Here is an 18,671-nt window from a genome sequence, read left to right on the forward strand (position 1 = left end):
ATAATCTTCCTCAATATTGAACGTTACAACAAGTTCAACCTGAGGTTATAGATAGCTGAAAAAATCTATTCGCTACACGTCAGACTTGCAAAAGAGCTCAGGGATACACTTTTTACCACACAAACACGACCAAAGTGAAGATGTTTGCCCAAACTGGTGACGTGACCTTTCCTGTTTTATTTGCAGTTTCTTCTCAAGCTGTTGGACTCATTTTCTCTTTTCTCCACGCCGTTGTTTTTCTATTTTTGAGCAGTTATGAAGCATGCCGCTGAAACCTTAAACTGCTAATGCGCAAGTTACTCAACAGCTTGTTGCTAGGTAACCAAAGAGTGAGTGAGTTGCTAAGTAACCAAAGAGTGAGGGAGGTAGTTGAAGCGATCAACCTTGCTTAGCTAGTTGTTAAGACTGAGCGGCTAAAGCCGTTCCTCTGCCTACATGCCCCAGAATGCCGTGCAGTTCTAGATCAGGGTTCAGTGAAATTATTTAACATTTTATCAGACATATGATGCATTTATCGTGATGTACATCGTTACCGATTTATTGCCCAGCCTTACCTCAGACACGGCGAGTCAGGAGTTTGAATAGTGAGTGTGAAAAGTCACTAAAGGTTTCTGGAAAGTCGCTAAATAAAGCGACAAAGTTTATAAGTAAGCAACAGTGATTCTTTTGTAACGTCCCCAGACGTGACCACGCCCCTCAGTGTCTCTTTGCTCCGCCCATTTTGCTGACATTTTTCAGGGGGCGGGGTTATGCTTTCACAAGGGAGATAGTTACACTTTAAGAACAAATTCTTATTTACAATAACTGAACAAGAGAATGGAGCTCTAACTTTAAAAAACTGAGTTAATTTGTAACCTGTAATCGTTTGTTTAGTTGTGCATGATCGGCCTAGACTAACCTGAATGAGGTGTTTGGTTTCCACGGGAACAGGTCTTCCCTCTCTCATGCTGTCGGTGAACCAGCTGATGTCCAGCACGTTTACTGTGGAAAGATCCGACAACGAGCGACCTTTAAGCCACGCCCAGAGGGCAGACGACTGGCTGTCCTCCGACACCACATGGGTGACCGCATCGCTGTGAAGAGAGGAACAAATTCAGTCAGAGCTTCTTCAGGTTCTCCACGTGTCATTTCACATACTAAAAACATTCTGCATAAAATCCTTTTATTAAAGTTATATCATAACAACTGGCTGCTGGTTGGAGTTCAACAAAAAACCCAAACAGTTAAAAGTCCATAGGTAAGGGATGGCCTAGTCCAATCCTCCAGAGTGGCTGTATCATGTATTTCCAGGCACATAGTGACATTTCACAGAACAGTCAAGTAACTATGTTGCCTTCAGTTGTGATAAAAATGCTGTAAACATCAAGAATAACTTAAAATAAGTTTGACTTTGCAATTTGACGACTGGAAGTTAGACCTGTGTGCCTTTAAGAATCACCTAGTCTTTCCGACACTCTGCCTCACAAAACCTCTCCATGATACCGTTTACAACCATTATTACTGTAGCTGGACTCAGAAGTCGTTTGTATGCTAAGCTCAGCAGATGTTTGCTAATTGCTGCTGCCGCTAGTCTGGAGGAGCTGAGTGGGGAAACAACACTCCAGGTATGTTTTTGACAAAGGAAAGACTTTATAACATGATATAAGTTGATTTTACATAAAACCTCCCCTTTAATTTTAGCTGATGTGGAAAATAATATGATGTATTTTGACACCCCAAACCTTAAAACCCAGCATGAAATTCCAAATAATAGCAACATGGCTGAATTGGTGTTCAGTTTCACATGTTTCCACAACAAAAATTTGAGCCAGACTAGAAAATTAGCCTCAATATAAACAAATATTACAAAAGTCACTCAAGTTTAAAACTATTAAAGTCAAAATGAAGACAAAAAGTTCCTGAAATGTTCATAATAATAACTCAAAACTAGTTTCTTTTACCAGGTATTTATGTTTCTTTTTTGTTTTTCAAAAAATCTCTGCCACCCATTCATTTGATATTCTTGTCCCAGCAAATAAAACGAAGGACCCAGCTTCTCTCACACACACTGGGTCGGTCCCAGTTAGGTCCCATTAGGGTTCAATGATCTATCATCACTCTTACTTAGCCTGGCTCGCTCCCACAGAACCAAACACACCAGACGGCGCCTCTTTTGATATCTGCGTCATCATTATCCGGATGGTCGGTATCAGTATCACTGGGAACAACATGCTAAATGTCAGCATTAATTTCAATATGATTCTCTGCATAAGTACCACCAGAACCCCATGTGCACATCAGACAAAAACACATGATTATCTTGTGTTTTTGTTTTGATTTAAATGGTTCTACCCTCTGACTGGAGGAAAACTTAAGTTACAAAGGAATAAAAACATTTCATTTGAAGGGTTTATAAACTTTCGATCAGATTTGGCCCATGACTTCCTTAAGTTACACTGCAAAACACAAAATCTTACCAAGTACTTTTTGGTCTGGTTTTTAGTGTAAAAATATTAATACACTTGAAATAAGACAAATCTAACTTACAAGCAACTTTTCAGCAAGAAATCCGTCAATAATTTCATAATATTGATGAATAAGTATTGTAAGTTATAGCATATTTTCCTCATTTTAACACCAAGTGCATCTCCATTATGGTCTCAGCAGAGTGAAAGAATACGTTTTAAATGCACTTCAGGTCTTTGTGTGCGTTGTTTGGGAGATCGACTCTGGGTAAGTAAGTTATTGAACCGCTGCCCACTTCATCTCACGAGACTTTTTTTTCTTTCCTGCTTCCTGATTCTGATCCGTTTCAAGTGCTGCACCCAATCAAGGTGTTCAGTCATGCATAATTGAGCCTCCTCTTCCTCTCTTTAGACCCCCCGGAGTAATTGGAAAGACTTTAGGCTGCACCTTGATTGGCCACATTTCTACCAAGGCTAATCCTCTATCTGCTCAATAATCAACTATTTTTCCTGAAGTAGTCAAATTTATTAACATCTCAAAATGTTCGTTTATTGGTAAGATTTTGGAAATTGTTTTTGATTAGTTCAACATTTCTTGATGATCTTCAGCATTATAGTATTAAAGCTCTTTTTAGAGTCTCTAAAATATTTTGCTGAGTTTTGATAAGGTCGACCTTGGAGTGTTTGTCTTCATATTAGACTCAATAACCCTTTTCTGCAGTTTAGGTCTTTTTCCTCTTCTTTGTGTGTCCCAATGATCCTAGGAGCTATGCTGTCTGGGGCTTCATGCCCCTGGTAGGGTCAACCAAGGCAGACAGGTCCTAGCTGAGGAACCAGACAAAGTGCAGCCTGAAGACCCCTTATGATGCACAATAACTTTGGATCCGGCGTTCCCTTGCCCGGATGCGGGTCACTGGGGCCCCACTCTGGAGCCAGGCCTGGAGGTGGGGCACGATGGCGAGCGCCTGGTGGCCACGGGGCTTTTACTCACGGAGCCTGGCCGGGCTCAGCCCGAAGAGGAGACGTGGGTCCCCCTTCCAATGGTCTCACCACCTATGACAGGGGCCAAAGGAATCAGGTGCAGTGTGTGATGGGTGGCGGCCGAGGGAGGGGACCCTGGCGGTCTGATCCTCAGCTGCAGAAGCTGGCTCCTGGGATGTGGAACGTCACCTTTCTGGTGGGGAAGGAACCGGAGCTAGTGTGTGAGGCTGAGAGGTTCCGGCTAGAAATAGTCGGCCTCACCTCGACGCATGGCTCTGGTTCTGGAACCAGTCACGTACCAGCTGGACGTACTTCCACTCTGGAGTTGCCCACGGTGAGAGGCGCCGGGCAGGAGTGGGCATGCTTGTTGCCCCACATCTTGGCGCCTGTACGTTGGGGTTTACCCCGGTGAACGAGAGGGTAGCCTCCCTCTGCATATGGGTGGGGAGACGGGTTCTGACTGCTGTCTGTGCTTACGGGCCGAACAACACTTCAGATTACCCACCCTTTCTTGAAGTCATTAGAGGGGGTACTGGAGAGTGCCCCTTCTGGGGACTCCCTTGTTCTACTGGGAGACTTCCAACGCTCACGTGGGCAATGACAGTGAGGGGCCTGGTTGGGAGGAACGGCCCCCCCGATCTGAACTCGAGTGGTGTTCTGTTGCTGGACATCTGTGCTCGTCACGGATTGTCCATAACAAACACCATGTTCAAGCATAAGGGTGTCCATATGTGCACTTGGCACCAGAACACCCTAGGCCACAGTTTGATGATCGATTGTGTCATCATTTCATCGGGTCTGCGGCCGTATGTCTTGGACACTCGGGTGAAGAGGGGTGCAGAGCTGTCCACTGACCACTACCTGGTGGTGAGTTGGCTCCGGTGGTGGGAGAGGTAGCCGGTCAGACCTGGCAGGCAGAAATGTGTAGTGAGGGTGTGCTAGGAATGTCTGGCGGAGTCCCCTGTGAGACGGAGCTTTAACTCCCATCTCCGGCAGAACTTCGAACACGTTCCGGGGGTAGTGGGGGACATTGAGTCTGAGTGGACCATGTCCCGCGCCTCCATTGCCGAGGCAGCTTATTGGAGCTGCGGCCGCAAGGTTGTTGGTGCCTGTCGCGGCGGCAACCCTCGAACCCATTGGTGGACGCCTTCGGTGAGGGATGCTGTCAAGCTGAAGAAGGAGTCTTATCGGGCCTTTTTGGTCTGTGGGACTCCAAAAGCAGCTGATGGGTACTGGCAGGCGAAGCGACATGCGGCTCGGGTGGTCACTGAGGCAAAAACTCGGGCGTGGGAGGAGTTTGGAGAGGCCATGGAGAAAGACTTCTGCACGGCTTCAAGGCAATTCTGGTCCACCATCCGGCTTCTCAGGAGGGGGAAGCAGTGCAGCACCAACATAGTTTATAGTGGGGATGGTGTGCTGCTGACCTCGACTCGAGACGTTGTGGGCCGGTGGGCAGAATACTTCAAAGACCTCCTCAATCCCACCAACATGCCTTCTGTTGAGGAAGCTGAGCCTGGGGACTCTGGGTTGGGCTCTCCAATCTCTGGGGACGAGGTCGCCAAGGTGGTCAAAAAGCTCCTCGGTGGCAGGGCCCCGGGGGTGGATGAGATCCACCCGGAGTTCCTTAAGGCTCTGGATGTTGCAAGGTTGTGTTGGCTCACACGACTCTGCAATATCGCATGGACATCGGGGGCAGTTCCCCTGGATTAGCAGACTGGGGTGGTGGTCCCCTTGTTTAAAAAGGGGGACCGGAGGGTATGCTCCAATTACAGGGGGGGTCGCACTCTTAAGACGTGTCAGAGTCTGCTCTGCATTGCCGGCAGTAAGTCGGGCTCGTTTCCGGTGAGAGTTGGGTTCTTTCTGCATGGGGTTTGCATGTTCTCCGTGTCCATGCGTGGGTTCTCTCCGGGCGCTCCGCACCTGCTTTACTGATAATATGTCAGAGATGGTGTGTAGGTCACCATTTGTTTAATATTTTTTTTATTTTGTAACTGAACGGAACCGAAACACACCAAATTCCTCATCACACCTACATTTTAAGGTTGTCAAAGTAAAGCAAGCATACCTCCCTTGTTATTTTTCCTTCTTAAAACTTTTTTCTGACCTTGATATCTTGTTGCTGTAGTGTTGACAATTAGTGGCAAAGCACCATTTCCCTGTATGTCACGCATCATGTAGACAACTTAACAGCTAAAATCAATAGTTGACTAAAGAAAAAAGACAACATCCTGGACTAATTTCACCTACTTTCTATTGTACATAATCCCCTTCATTTTATGAGACTCACTGCAAGTACCTTAAATGTTAATACTAATAAATCAACATGGGATTATTACTTAATTTACTCATTACACTTGCTTTGATGCCTCGCCAAAGGAATTGAATCATAAAAGAGAAACAGTAGGAAGTAGCTGGTGAGAGTCTGGCTAACGGCTCCATTTAAGACCAAGAAAGTCACAGCAGGCAGGTTATTTGCATGCTGGAGCAATAAAAGCTGCAATTTGTTTCCTATTGAAGTGACTAAGCTAAGTCCCCTTACATTAGATTCTGATTTGTCTCAAGACTTATTTCAGCGTACAATCTGGTTTGCATGTTCCAACTATTTAAGCAAGTAGGATTTTGTATAATTTAGGCACAATATCATTAATTTTAAATAAGTTTTCTCTCTTAATTGTGTTTATGCTTGTAGATAATAATAGTTTTATTCATTGCCATGAGCGAATCCAAGAGAGATACAGAGGAACTTAACATATTCACGGTTCAGTATTCGCAAATTCATCAATTTTTCCTGTAGAACGTAACTCCAATTTCACAAAAAAAAACTGGCTCTTAACGGATTTTTTGGAGAGTATTTTTTAATATTTGAAAGAAAGTGTCTAAATCAAATAGCTCAAAAACCTCATTAGGACGTCATTCAGCTAGAGGCATAGGGCCATTTTATAGCAGAATCAAGTGACTTTTACATTCAACTCTTATAAATGTTTCATTTATCAAAAATGACTTCAAATAAATTTAAAACCTTGACATTGGATCTCTGTCTACTTAAAAACTCCATCTTCAGGAAGTCAAAACAATATGGCTCCTCTGTTAACCTTTTAACAGTGTTTTAACCAGTGTTGCTCAGAGACGTTTGCTAATTGCGGCCGGCTAGTCTGTAGGAGCTGAGTTGGGCAGGGACTCGGAAGCTCAGCAGCTTGGAAACTGAAGCTCAGAGGAAGAGCTGCGTCTCGAAGGCGGGGCTAGGTCCAACCAGGCGTTTTGAACAGCTTAATGGTTGCCATGGTGATGACATAATTTCTCACACATGCATTTCTCAAACTTTCCAGGTATATTTTTGATAAGGGAATGGCATTATGACATGAGGTAAAGCTCAAAAAGTTGTTTTTATATAAATTCAATATTTAAATTATTATTTTATAACCCTGGAGCAAAATCCATTTCCAGATAAACTTTTTGTTGGAAGAAATCTGTTTTTGTTAACCACATTATTTCTGTTTAACACCAAGTAAACATACATCCATTTGATAGAACAAGGTTTTATTTTTACAATATTATAGATGTGAAATTCGTCAAAGTTTGTTCCTTGAATTTATTTTGTTTTGTCAACAAGCTGTTTCCTCAGATTGGTGTTGTTAAGCTCTGCTCTTGGCAGTTGGTGGTTACCATAGCAACCGGTAACCGACAGCTCCTCGTCCCTTTTTTCTGTTGGTCTGTAACTATGGTACATATTACTATCAGCTCTGTGTTTTCTTGACAAGGATTATATTTTAACATATATTTTAGACAAAGTTAATAAAATACAGTGTTTCTTCAGTAATTTTGCTATGTTTTGTAAACGTTTTTAACCGTTATTAATGTCCATTTTAGCTGTTTAACTGCTGCTAACTGAAGCTATCGCTCTGTAGCTTACTTAGGGTTATTTATTGTATTTTATTTAATGTATAGGGGCAGAAGTTGCTGGACTGATGTTAACCACCAACTTGAATAAATAAAAATTTGTTAAAATAAATACAGAGAGTCTTAATGTGTCAATCGGGTGGTCGACCTACTGGACCTGAGACCAACATATAAGGGTTATATACTGTATGTTCCAGTTAAAAAGGCTTTTCTTTTTCCTAAAAAGAAAGAAAGAAAGAAAGAAAGAAAGAAAGAAAGAAAGAAAGAAAGAAAGAAAGAAAGAAAGAAAGAAAGAAAGAAATCTGTCTACATCCAGTGAGCAACAGGCTTCACAGATTCAGCCTCACCATCCATGTGTGGTGGTGCCATATCTTTTATGATGGCTGACACAAAAGGTTATTTTTAGTCCAGAAAATGCGAAAAAAAACAGCAACACTTTTTCATTTTGAAAAACAATAATAATAAAAAAGACAACACATAGAATATAAATTCACAGATTATCTCAAATTAGTAGCAAAATGTGATTTTTTTTTACTGTTTTAGTTTAGCACGACTGCTGGCACATGACACCAAAACAGCATGTGTGAACATTTGGGTTGCTCCCTTTTCTGAAGCGGCCCATCAGTCAACCAGGAAAAACATGTCGATATTTGGACGGACGTTCATGTGCATCGGACCTGAAAGCCAGACCAGCGGGGAGACGTGTGTGTCTGCTGCTGGAGCCTCTGCGAGCGCGTTGCGCAGCGCGTCAGGCCATATGCTCCAGGCTGTCTGCCTGCGACGCGCACAGGACCAGACACGGGAGGTGCTGCTATCGAACTGCAGCTGATATCAGTTTGGTGAGCTTGCAGGATTAATGTCAGTTTGAGGCAGGCGGCCTCCACTTCCTGTCGTTGGTTTCAGACGAGTGTATCAAGCCAAGTGTAACCGTAGGAACGCTCAAGCTGTGTTTCTGGGAATGCTGCCACGGCCAGGCTGGCAGGAACGCGAAGAAACGTGTTCAAACAATCTCTTACTCACACATGCACTTTTAATGTAGCACTGTATGCATGTCTGGACGCTTTAACTGAGCCCGTTTTCATTCATTTTTATCCCCCTTCCTCTTAAACGAAAGCGAAGCTGCGAAAGCTAAAACCTGAAGTGTCGGCTTTGCAAAACTGTCGATATTTTTAAAAAAAAGCGAGGTGGCTGCATCCAGAGTATCAACCAGCCTCAAACGAAAGCGAGTCTGAAACGCGGCTGATTTCAAGCAGAGGACTTCTGCTGCGCTCACAGTCTGCGATTTGAAAGACACTTTCATTCAGAGACGGAAGAAACGAACGGGGCATGCTGCTCCCATAATTACCACACAATGGAGGATTCGTCGCTCCAAGGAGCAGGCACACAAAGCTTTTGTTCTTAAGTGTGACTTGGCATGAAAATGTGTTACCAAAGTCATTAAAAAAGTTTTTTTTTCTGCGCTTTGTTACCTCTGTTGTGCTGTTTTCTTACTGCCAGCAATCTGCAGATGGTCGAGTCAATTTCTGCTTTCCTTTTGAGCAAAGTGTTACGGCTCTATGAAAATATATCAAAGTTTTAACCGGCTGCACTTTCAAACCAGATGCGGTTTTTGGTTTAAAGTTCTATACATGCAAAGTTTCAGAGTTTTTCTGTGGTTGAATAGGCACAAATAGAGCAAAGCTCCAAATGTAATGGGGATAATGCACATTTCATCCCAAAGTAATGAAGAAAAAGAAGATAATCACATTTGTTATTGATCTGCAGAAAGGAAGAAAAATTGGATTGTTTTCTTTAGTAACTCAGATTTAATGTAAAATGTGTTTAATGTGATTGCAGCTCTCTGCATTACAAAGTTTAAACTCAGGAAGGTCTTTACTCTGAATAAAGACCTTTCGGTCCCCTCCCAGTTCTTCTGTTTTTAGACAGACATGCAGATTTTCGTCTCTATTTTTGGTATTTTTCTCAGACTCGTGTCTCTGTCTACCTTCCTGCTTCTGTTCTTCCCTCTGCAGAAAGCAGGAAGTCGGCGAGCTCCTGTTGTGATATGGCGACTAATAAAAGGCTAAAAAAAGCTGCACCAGCTCACATGGATTTCTGTAAATATTTGTAAACATGCAGTTACATTTTTATTTTTTAAGCTGTCAAACTCCAATAATGGTTGTGGGTCAGTTTAAGATTTCATGTCTGTAAAGAAATGCACTTTATTTATCGGCAGAGTAAAAGCGCTTATGTTAATCAGCTGAAGTGGCATTTCTTTTGCTTTTGAGTTTTTTTCAGATATTCACTGCTACAAGCATTTCTCATAATTACTAAATTCAGCATTTAAATAATTGCTGAGGTTTATACGGAAGACAATTAGGATCATGGGGGGAAAAAAAGAGTGATTTTAATCTTAGTAGTCAAATTTTTTACTCAAAATTTTGACTTTAATCTTGTGCCAGGAAAAGTCTGAGGAAAACATAATTTTTATTTTAAAAAGTCAAAATTCTGAGAAAAAACTCAAAATTGTGTGAAAATAGTCAATTTTTAGTAAAAAAAAAAAAAAAAAAGCCAAAATTCTGAGAGTTTGAATTAAAAAAAATTCAATTCTGAGAGAAAAAGTACATTTTGTGATTAAAGTCAGATTGTTAAAAAAATGTTACAATTCTGAGGAAAAAAAAGTCTGAATTTTTAGAGACTGTCCAAATTGTGACAAAAATGTCTGGACTATGGGTAAAAAGTTTGAATAAAAATAAATAAAAATTCTGCAAAAAAACAGTACATTTTGAGATTAAAGTCAAACTTTAAAGAAAAAAAGTCAAAATTCTGAGAAAAAAACTCAAAATTGTGTGAAAATAGTCAATTTTTAGTAAAAAAAAAAAAAAAAAAGGCAAAATTCTGAGAGTTTGAATAAAAAAATTTTAATTCTGAGAAAAAAAGTACATTTTATGATTAAAGTCAGATTGTTAAAAAAAAGTTACAATTCTGAGGAAAAAAAAGTCTGAATTTTTAGAGACTGTCCAAATTGTGACAAAAATGTCTGGACTTTGTGTAAAAAGTTTGAATAAAAATTCTGAAAAAAAAACAGTAAATTATGAGATTAAAGTCAAACTTTAAAGAAAAAAAAGTCAAAATTCTGCGAAAAAAGTAAAAATTTTATTTTTCTAATCCTCTTGGAGGTTTATATTAGAAAAAATATCAATAAATATCCGTAGAGAATTATGAAGGTATTTGTAATTTCTGTGATAATGCCGTAGTTTGACTCAAGGTTATCATACGGTGGGAATATCATAATGCCCCATGATTCCATAATCCCTCATAATTAGATCTTCATGAGGCATCAGTGGCGCTGTGACTGGCTAATTAGATAAAAACGACACAAAAGCAGAAGCTTGTGACAAAAGATAAGCCCTAATTTAGCATCTCCATAAGCCTGCCTGCTGGACCGACTGAAGGAGGCCTTTAAATTATTCCTTCAAGGTTAGGAAATGCCATGGAAATCCATCAGAACCTTTTTAGAAAGCCGTCACTCTAAGAAAAAGCTTTTAGGGCCAAACATGAACAATAAAATCTTTTTTTTTTTCCAACCTGAGAATGTCTTCCACAACAAAGCCCTTTGACCTGGCCAACTGGGTCAGAAAGCTTCTCCGGCTGCGGCCCATTTTCCGCTCTACCAGGAATATTCTAACATCCTGGAACGTCGCCTCTTCACGCCTGGAGACACTGTCCTCTCCTGGTTTCGACCTCTTCTTCGGACGGGGCGCGGCGGGAGCGTGAAACATGTCTTTGGAGATGAGCGGCACCTCTGGGAATTCCTGCTGTCGTCTGGTTGTTGTGTGCAGCTTCTGTCGGGGAATAACGTCCACTTTGGCCGTGGCACAGCTGGTTATTTATGTCGCGCTGCTCTCTGGGACGGCGTTTCAGTTGAAACAAAGCTGCTCAGAGCCAGGCTGAAAAGGCTTCTGGCAACAGGTGTTGAGGATTTGGTGTTTACCAAAAACCCACCTGCCAAGATTGACTGATTATTAATACCAGAGGGGAAGAAAACATAAAAACACTCTGCTGGTATGAAGTCGTTCATTTCCAGTAAAAGCTGTTCGGTGGGGAATGGGTGGAAACAACAACGCCATGAAAAACTAACTCTGTTTTTGGTCATTTGTCAAACTTAAAGGATCAGTACGTAACTTTTCTCAAAATAAACAGCTCTGTAAATTAATAACAGACCATTTAAAATGATCAGTTTCTCATTTTACTTTTTATAGGTATATATTTGAGTAAAAGGAACATTGTTCTCTAATTCTATGAACTACTGACAACAAGTCTCCGAAATTCAAAGCAGAAATTTTGTATTTATTAGCAGAAAATGAGAAAAGGTCAGAGAGCTGTTGCCTTGCAGCAAGAAGGTTCTGGGTTTGATTCCCGGCCCCGGTCTTTCTGCATGGAGCTTGCATGTTCTCCCTGTGCATGGTGGGTTTTCTCCGGGTTCTCCGGTTTCCTCCCACAGTCCAAAAACATGACTGTCAGGTTAATTGGTCTGTCTAAATTGTCCCTAGGTGTGAGTGTGTGTGTGTGTGCATGGTTGTATGTCCTGTGTGTCTCTGTGTTGCCCTGCGACAGACTGGTGACCTGTCCAGGGTGACCCCGCCTCTCGCCCGGTACGTTAGCTGGAGAGGCACCAGCAACCCTCCCGACCCCACTGAGGGACAAGGGTGCAAGAAGATGGATGGATGGATGGATGAATGGATGGATGGATGGATGGATGGATGGATGGATGGATGGATGGATGGATGGATGGATGGATGGATGGATGGATGGATGGATGGATGGATGGATGGATGGATGGAGAAAAGGTCAGAGTAACGAAAAAGGTGCAGAGGTTTCAGAGCTCAAATGATGCAAAGAAAACAAGTTCATATTCATTTAGAAACAACAATACTGACCTGAGGAAGAGTTCAGATCCAATATACGGTGGAATAACCAGGAGGTTATCAATGGGGTTCAGTGCAGTGGGCTCTTCATTTTTTCCAGAGCTCTATGTTTTTTACATATTTCTTAAAATTGTCGACATGTCATGATAGTTTTATATGTGACAGATAATCTGTAAATTTCCACTTTCTCCCTGAACTAGCAGTGACATCTGAAGAAATTCAGAAATGCAAAACTTTATTTGTTACAAGTAACCAAGTCAAGTTTATCCAAGTGAAAATGCTTTCCACCTGAATATTTAGCCAAATTCAGAAAATTAAATAAAAGCTGATTTTGGATAGGAAGAATCTGTGGGTAAATGTGGTTATTATAAAAACGTGTTTATGAAAACACAAACATTTGAGTTGTACCTAACATTTTCCATTATTATAACATGATGTTGATAATAATTTCACCATGGTTTTTTAAAAGTAAAGTCAATTGTGATGAGCCAAATCTCTATCATTCTCAGACTCCTGTTGGGGGGCCACACAAACTCAGTCCAAAGGCCACAAATGGCCCCCGGGCCGCATTTTGGACACCCCTGATCTAAACACCAAACCTGTGGGCTGGGTGAAGAGCAAAGAGAGAACCTAGGGCTCTACTTGATGCATGGAAATTGTGCCAAGAGGTCAAAGGTCCCTCTATGGACTCCTTGCATCTCCCTGCTGGAGGGAAAAAAGCTACTTGCTAACGATGACTAGCATTGGTTTTAACTGTTAAGTTGTCAATATAACGTGCTAAATCTTAAATGTATGCCTGATATAGAAAATAAAAAGGGATGCAGTGCTTTGCTACTGATTGTCCACACTACCACAACGAGATACGGTCAGGAGAAAGTTTTAATTATGAACAAAAATAGCGAGTGAGATGGAAGTAGGTCAGTTATGCTAGCTTGACTATGACATTCTTAACATGTAGACGCTCTGTGGAATTCTGTGCTTCTGTTCAGTTAAAAAAAACAAGGCAACCTGAACACCAACTCTGACAGATCACCAGTAGAGCAGGTGTTTAAATTAGCTAATGAACCACAGCTGTGTTAGCTCAGCTAATAGCAGCGCTAGCTAATCTACCACAGCAATCACTTATTTAAAATCGCAGACTAATCGTCAAGCCTTAAAACACAAAACTGTAACGAACTGAATGTTCTGTTATTTTTGTGGGAAATGTCTTGAGTGTTTTTTTTGGTGTTGAATCCTGAAACATTTTGTGACAATGTTGTCGGTTGCTATGGCAACAAATCTGCACCGTTATCATAGCCAGCAAAGAGAGCGAGAAAAAAAGTGGTTTTGAGTTGTTTGAGTTGTTCTTCAACAGTTTTTCTGCGTTATTTTTCCCCCTCTGCTGTGACGCACAGCACAAAATTAATAATAGCTACATCTCCAGGTTTCATTTATGGATTGTCCTCCAGCATTGTGCGGCGTTTCCAGATGTAAACAGCAACATGAAGGGGGTTCATATGCATTTTTCAACCTAATGCTAGAGCACTCCTGCGCTGCTATTAGCACCAGTCATGTGCAGAAGTCTTTTGCAGAGGTAGCTGCGTTCTTCTGAAAGATTGCAGAATTTCCTTGGTTTCCTTTTTGGATAGGGGCCAACACCCTCATCTACTGCTGACTGATTGGAGGGGTAAACAGTCCACCAATTAGTCGTGTCTGTCCTCTGACATCCATTAACCCCCGGCACTCCGCACTAATGAGAGTCGTGTAATAATTCCTGTCAGAGGAAAGCAAGGTGTGCTTATTAGGGTGAGGACGAGAACAAGGCTGTCCTAATTGGATGAAGAATCAAGGTCTGCAAAGGTTTTATTCAGTGCCAAAATAAACAACTCATTTCCGCGTGTGCATCTGAAGCATTTTGTGCATAATTACAGCTGAAGCAAATTAAGACCTTTTCTTTTTTGTATCGCTGTTCTCTGCAGCAGAATGCCTCTTGTTGTAATTACCTCTTTGGAAATTAAAACGATCAATGGGTCTTGCATCTCGAATCTATTTTCAGTCTGCGTTCCTGACCAAAGCGCATGGAGTCATATTCCCGCCGGTAAATGCTGCTAATCATCAACAGCTTGCACATGCAGTACCTGTATGTGTGCAATGGCCGCATGTGAGCGGCGGGGCCCTCTGGGGGAAACGCGCACAAAGACTTTCATTTTAGGAGGCGAGCTAATTAAAGCTGGAGAGCAGATGGTGCCGACTTGGTCCGGACATAATGAGACGGTGAGTGGCGGGACGAACCGGACATGGCAGGACAGCTGCGATGGGGTTCGCCAGGTGACCGGGATTCTGCCGCCTCCCTGGAGGGAAGCTAAATCCTGCCAGGAAAGGTTTTCTAAACTCTGAGAAAACTTCTGTGGTCTGGCTTTTTGGTCACAGCTGAATGTTGCAGATTAATAACCTGAAAGCAGTTTTTTGAATAATATTTGTGTTTATCCAAGTTAATCTGCCTCTGAGTGAAAAACTGTTTCAATTCAGTCAAACTCAAAGTACAGAATGGAGCTCAAACTTAAAGAAAATTGTTAATGCAATTCTCAAGGTTTCTAGGGTTTGTAGAAAACAACATGGCCGACAGCATCATTGACACACCCAACGCATGAAGTTGTTTTCAATTTACTGGGAAAGCATCAACATCAGTCTTACTTTCACCTGACTAAAGCTCTTTAGGGTTGTTTTTACACCTGAAAGTCCAGTAGACTCGGTTGAATCGGGGACCAAAAATGAACCGGCTGCTGTGGTTCTCTTTCTCACTTCATTGAGTCAAACTAAACCATTTGAAAACCTGTTCCCCTCCTCGTCTGTGGGGGCGCTGCACAAAAACCGCTGAAGGTAGAGACACAAAAACCTCTGAAGAAGAAACTGAGCACAACTTCCTTCTTCACGAAATGTAAACCGAAATAGACTGGCTTCAGATTTTGGCGGTTGTATGATTTCTCTTTTGCTTTTGGTAAAAGACCATAAGTCATTCCTCCTGTTAGCGCCAAACTAGCACTTTTGTTTTGGTTGCATTTACCAAGAAGGCCCTGTGTTTTAGTCCGCTTCCTGATTTGGGAGCAGTTTCCGGTCGTTTGGTTTGAACCGAACTGAGACGGAGGTCAGAGTTTGACCGAATTAAAATTTGATCGCACATTCACACCTCCCCAAACAAAATGTCTTTCTAGACTGTATTGCGATATTCAGAGATACCATATAGAAAATTATGCATTTGTCTTCCGTTGATTTCCTTATTTACTGCCCCCTTGTGGCCGGACTGGAGTTCGGTTTTGTTTTAGTTAAGTCAGTCGGTCCATCATGGTTGCCTACAACCTTCCAGTGTTTTTCCTTAACGTGGGATTATATTTTCCCTCTGAATAAATGTTCGTAAATTAAAGTTCAGTATGTATGTTTCTTTATATTTTCTGTGGAAAGTAGTATTATTCCAATAGAAGCGTATTTAAACATTTTAGCACACCTTTACTGGAGGTACTAACTATTCCCTGGTCCTCCAAAAGAATAGTTTTATTTCTGTTTTTGCTTTAAAGTAGAAAACTATTTGAAACCTGAGTTATGAAATATGAAAAAGTGAAACTTTTAGGCTTTATCAAAAACGAGAGAAAATTAATTTAGTACCCAGTACTTTTAGGCATTTCTTTTGCTAAAAAGTGACAGAAAATCTTAACCTTACTGCTTCCGACAGCCAATTTTCAGAAGGTCATGTTTTAAAAAGTCAGTCTCAAAAGGCTTTATGTATTGAACAATAAGCAAAAAACACAAATATCAGGAGGTTGAAAAAATTTCTTCTGTGAAAGCTTTACTATTGAGGTCTCTTGCTAAAATGTCACTTTTGTAGTTTCATTAATATTTCAGAGTGAGATTGTTCAAATGACAAACAGCAGTAAGAAATAAAAATAAAGAATAACAGAGTTTTTTGTTTCTTTGCAACTAATTTACAAGTAATAAATTTGTTTTGGTTTAATACTGGAACTGTTCATCTGCTATTTGACCTCTTTGTTAGATTTACAAGTGATTTGTTTAAAGGGGAAAAAAGCTTTTAAAAACATATAAACAGATTAAAAGTTGTTTCTAACTGGTAAAAACAACTTTTTATGTCTTTCATGAACTTTTAATAAAAGAAAAAATGTCTGCATTTACACTAGAATTCAGAAATGTATAATCATAAGTTATATTCTGCTTTTCTCTCATCTTTTGACATTAAATCAAACAAAATATCTTCTGTTTCTGGTCAGTCAGGTTAACCAAAACTATTTGCACGCCAGAATAGTTACATAGAAAAGTCTAAAGTTTTGTTTTGCTTTCCACTTTATGTAAATTAAATGTTTTCTTATAATTACGCGGGTCCTTTTACAGGTTTCTCATAAGTTTGGATTTTGGCCCATTCCTCGTGACAGATGTGGTAACTGAGTCAGTTCTGGTCTCACATGTTGTGAAAATAATACACATTTCCCAAAAACATTTCTGTATCATTTTCACAAGAGACAGAAATGTGTGTAATAGATAACACAAATATATAGTAATTATAAATATGAGTGTTTTTTACTTCTTCTTCCTCCTCCTTTTCGAACATGTTAAGATTATGTGTTTTGCATTTTTTTATGTCTGTTATTTTATACTGCTATCATGCTCAAAATAAATAAAAACACCAAGTTAACCTCTGGGGGACATAATCTGTTCTGCTTTCTGAGGTCAGCGGTGCTTTACATTTCCATGACGTTTCTACATGTTTCCTCAGACGAACCAATCATCTTCAGGCGTCTGTAAACGTCCAGGAGTTGGACAACTGTCCTATAGATCTTATCATGCAAATATTAAAGAAAAAATCCTTCTTATTTAAATAATTATCTCTTACTTTGATAATCCTTTATGGTTGTCTTCATTTTTTGGACATTATCAGGCTGTTGATGTGTTGAAATAAAATAAAGAAACCATTTGTCCCGCTGCGTAATATTTGAAATATTTTGTGTCAAATATTTTTGTCCTGTAAATAAGGATCACACATATAAAAAGCAAAAATGTAATTGTTCTCTTAATTTGTTGTAAATAATCTGATGGATTTTTTTACATTTATTTTCCTACTCAGTTGCACATTTGTTTTGAGTTTTATCCTCACTGTACTGCCGGTTATATGGAAGACCAAAACTGACATAATCATAAATAAAAGAATAAAATATATATCTAACATATATAAATAAAAGAATAAATATATCAATAAAATAATAAATATATATCCAGCATAATAATAAATTAAAGAATCAATATAAAAATAAAAGTAGAAATATATAAATAAAAGAATCAATATAAAAATTAAAGCCGCAAGCGGCGTTGGAGGCCCTCGCGGCTCAGCGCCGCTCCGGCCTATTTGCCACCGTGGGGGTTCCTGCACCACCACTCTCTCGCCACCGCTGACGCTCTGGCGCAGTTCCCCCAGCCTTCATGTTTCATGGCCAGATTTGAGACTTGGCCACGCCCACATGCTTTGACGTAGGAAAATTCCTTTGCCAACTTTTGACGGAATTCTACTCCACTACTTTTATTTTTATATTGATTCTTTCATTTATTATTATGTTGGATATCTAATTATTTTATTTATATATTAATTCTTTTATTTAATATTATGTCAGTTTTGGTCCTCCATACGGTTATCCTTATTTTTCTGTTCATATATCCACATACATATTCTTTTTTAAATCTTGGTTTTCATTTTCCCATTCACCTTTAATCTGTTGTTTGTACATGTGAATTTCCTCACCGTGGGACAACAAACGATATTTCTGTTCTAGTCTGACGAGAAATAAGTTGTTGTTCCGCTGTGGACAGAGTTCAGCTAGAGTGCATTTCCCTTGTTTTTATATTTTTTATTTTATTATTCATGGAGAAACTTTGGCCTGACAACCTTTGGGCATGAAGAGCATTTTGTTTCTGTTTTTTTTTTGCAAAGAGCAGCACTCAAAAACAAGAAAGACTCCCAAAGCAGTTGGTAAGTAAAAATAAACAACTTTTATAAATCAAGAAAAAAGGGAAAAAAACGTGATGCTGAGGCAGGAAGTTCAAAACGAGAGACGATTCAAACATCAGGCTGCGAACAAAAGAGCAACACAAGCGAAGGATCTGAAAACAAAATGGAAAAACTCTACAGAACGGAACATGAAGAGTAAAACTAAACCAAATATTCAACAAAACCTGAGGAAGTTGAGATAAAATTCAATCTGCATTAACTTCTCACACAGGCAAACTGGGCTGTTTGGGTTATAAAAGGAGAAAAATATATAAGTTACACCAAACAATGATGTTGACAAACGGAGCTGTTACACTACCCCTAAATGAACCTTTACAAGTTTTCACATCACGTTCCGGTAATTAGACAACAAAAATGCTTTTGAGCTTCTGCTATAAAAGTGTATTATTATTAAAATAA

General features: G+C 40.2%; 1 protein-coding gene across 1 annotated transcript in view; it reads right to left on the reverse strand.

Annotated features, from left to right (window-relative positions):
* The window catches only part of dntt (deoxynucleotidyltransferase, terminal), a 122,730-nt gene extending 110,907 nt beyond the window's left edge, over positions 1 to 11,823 (reverse strand). The window contains exons 1-2 of the mRNA XM_008429981.3: positions 10,890 to 11,823; positions 899 to 1,073 (exon numbers count right to left, since the gene is read on the reverse strand). Of these exons, the coding sequence (XP_008428203.2) occupies positions 899 to 1,073; positions 10,890 to 11,083 (369 nt within the window). The 5' untranslated portion in view covers positions 11,084 to 11,823. The remainder of the gene's footprint in view (positions 1 to 898; positions 1,074 to 10,889) is intronic.
* Between the last annotated feature and the right edge of the window lie 6,848 nt (positions 11,824 to 18,671).

Source organism: Poecilia reticulata, chromosome 15, assembly GCF_904066995.2.
Source record: "Poecilia reticulata chromosome 15, P_reticulata-male-v2, whole genome shotgun sequence".
Lineage (NCBI taxonomy): Eukaryota > Metazoa > Chordata > Actinopteri > Cyprinodontiformes > Poeciliidae > Poecilia > Poecilia reticulata.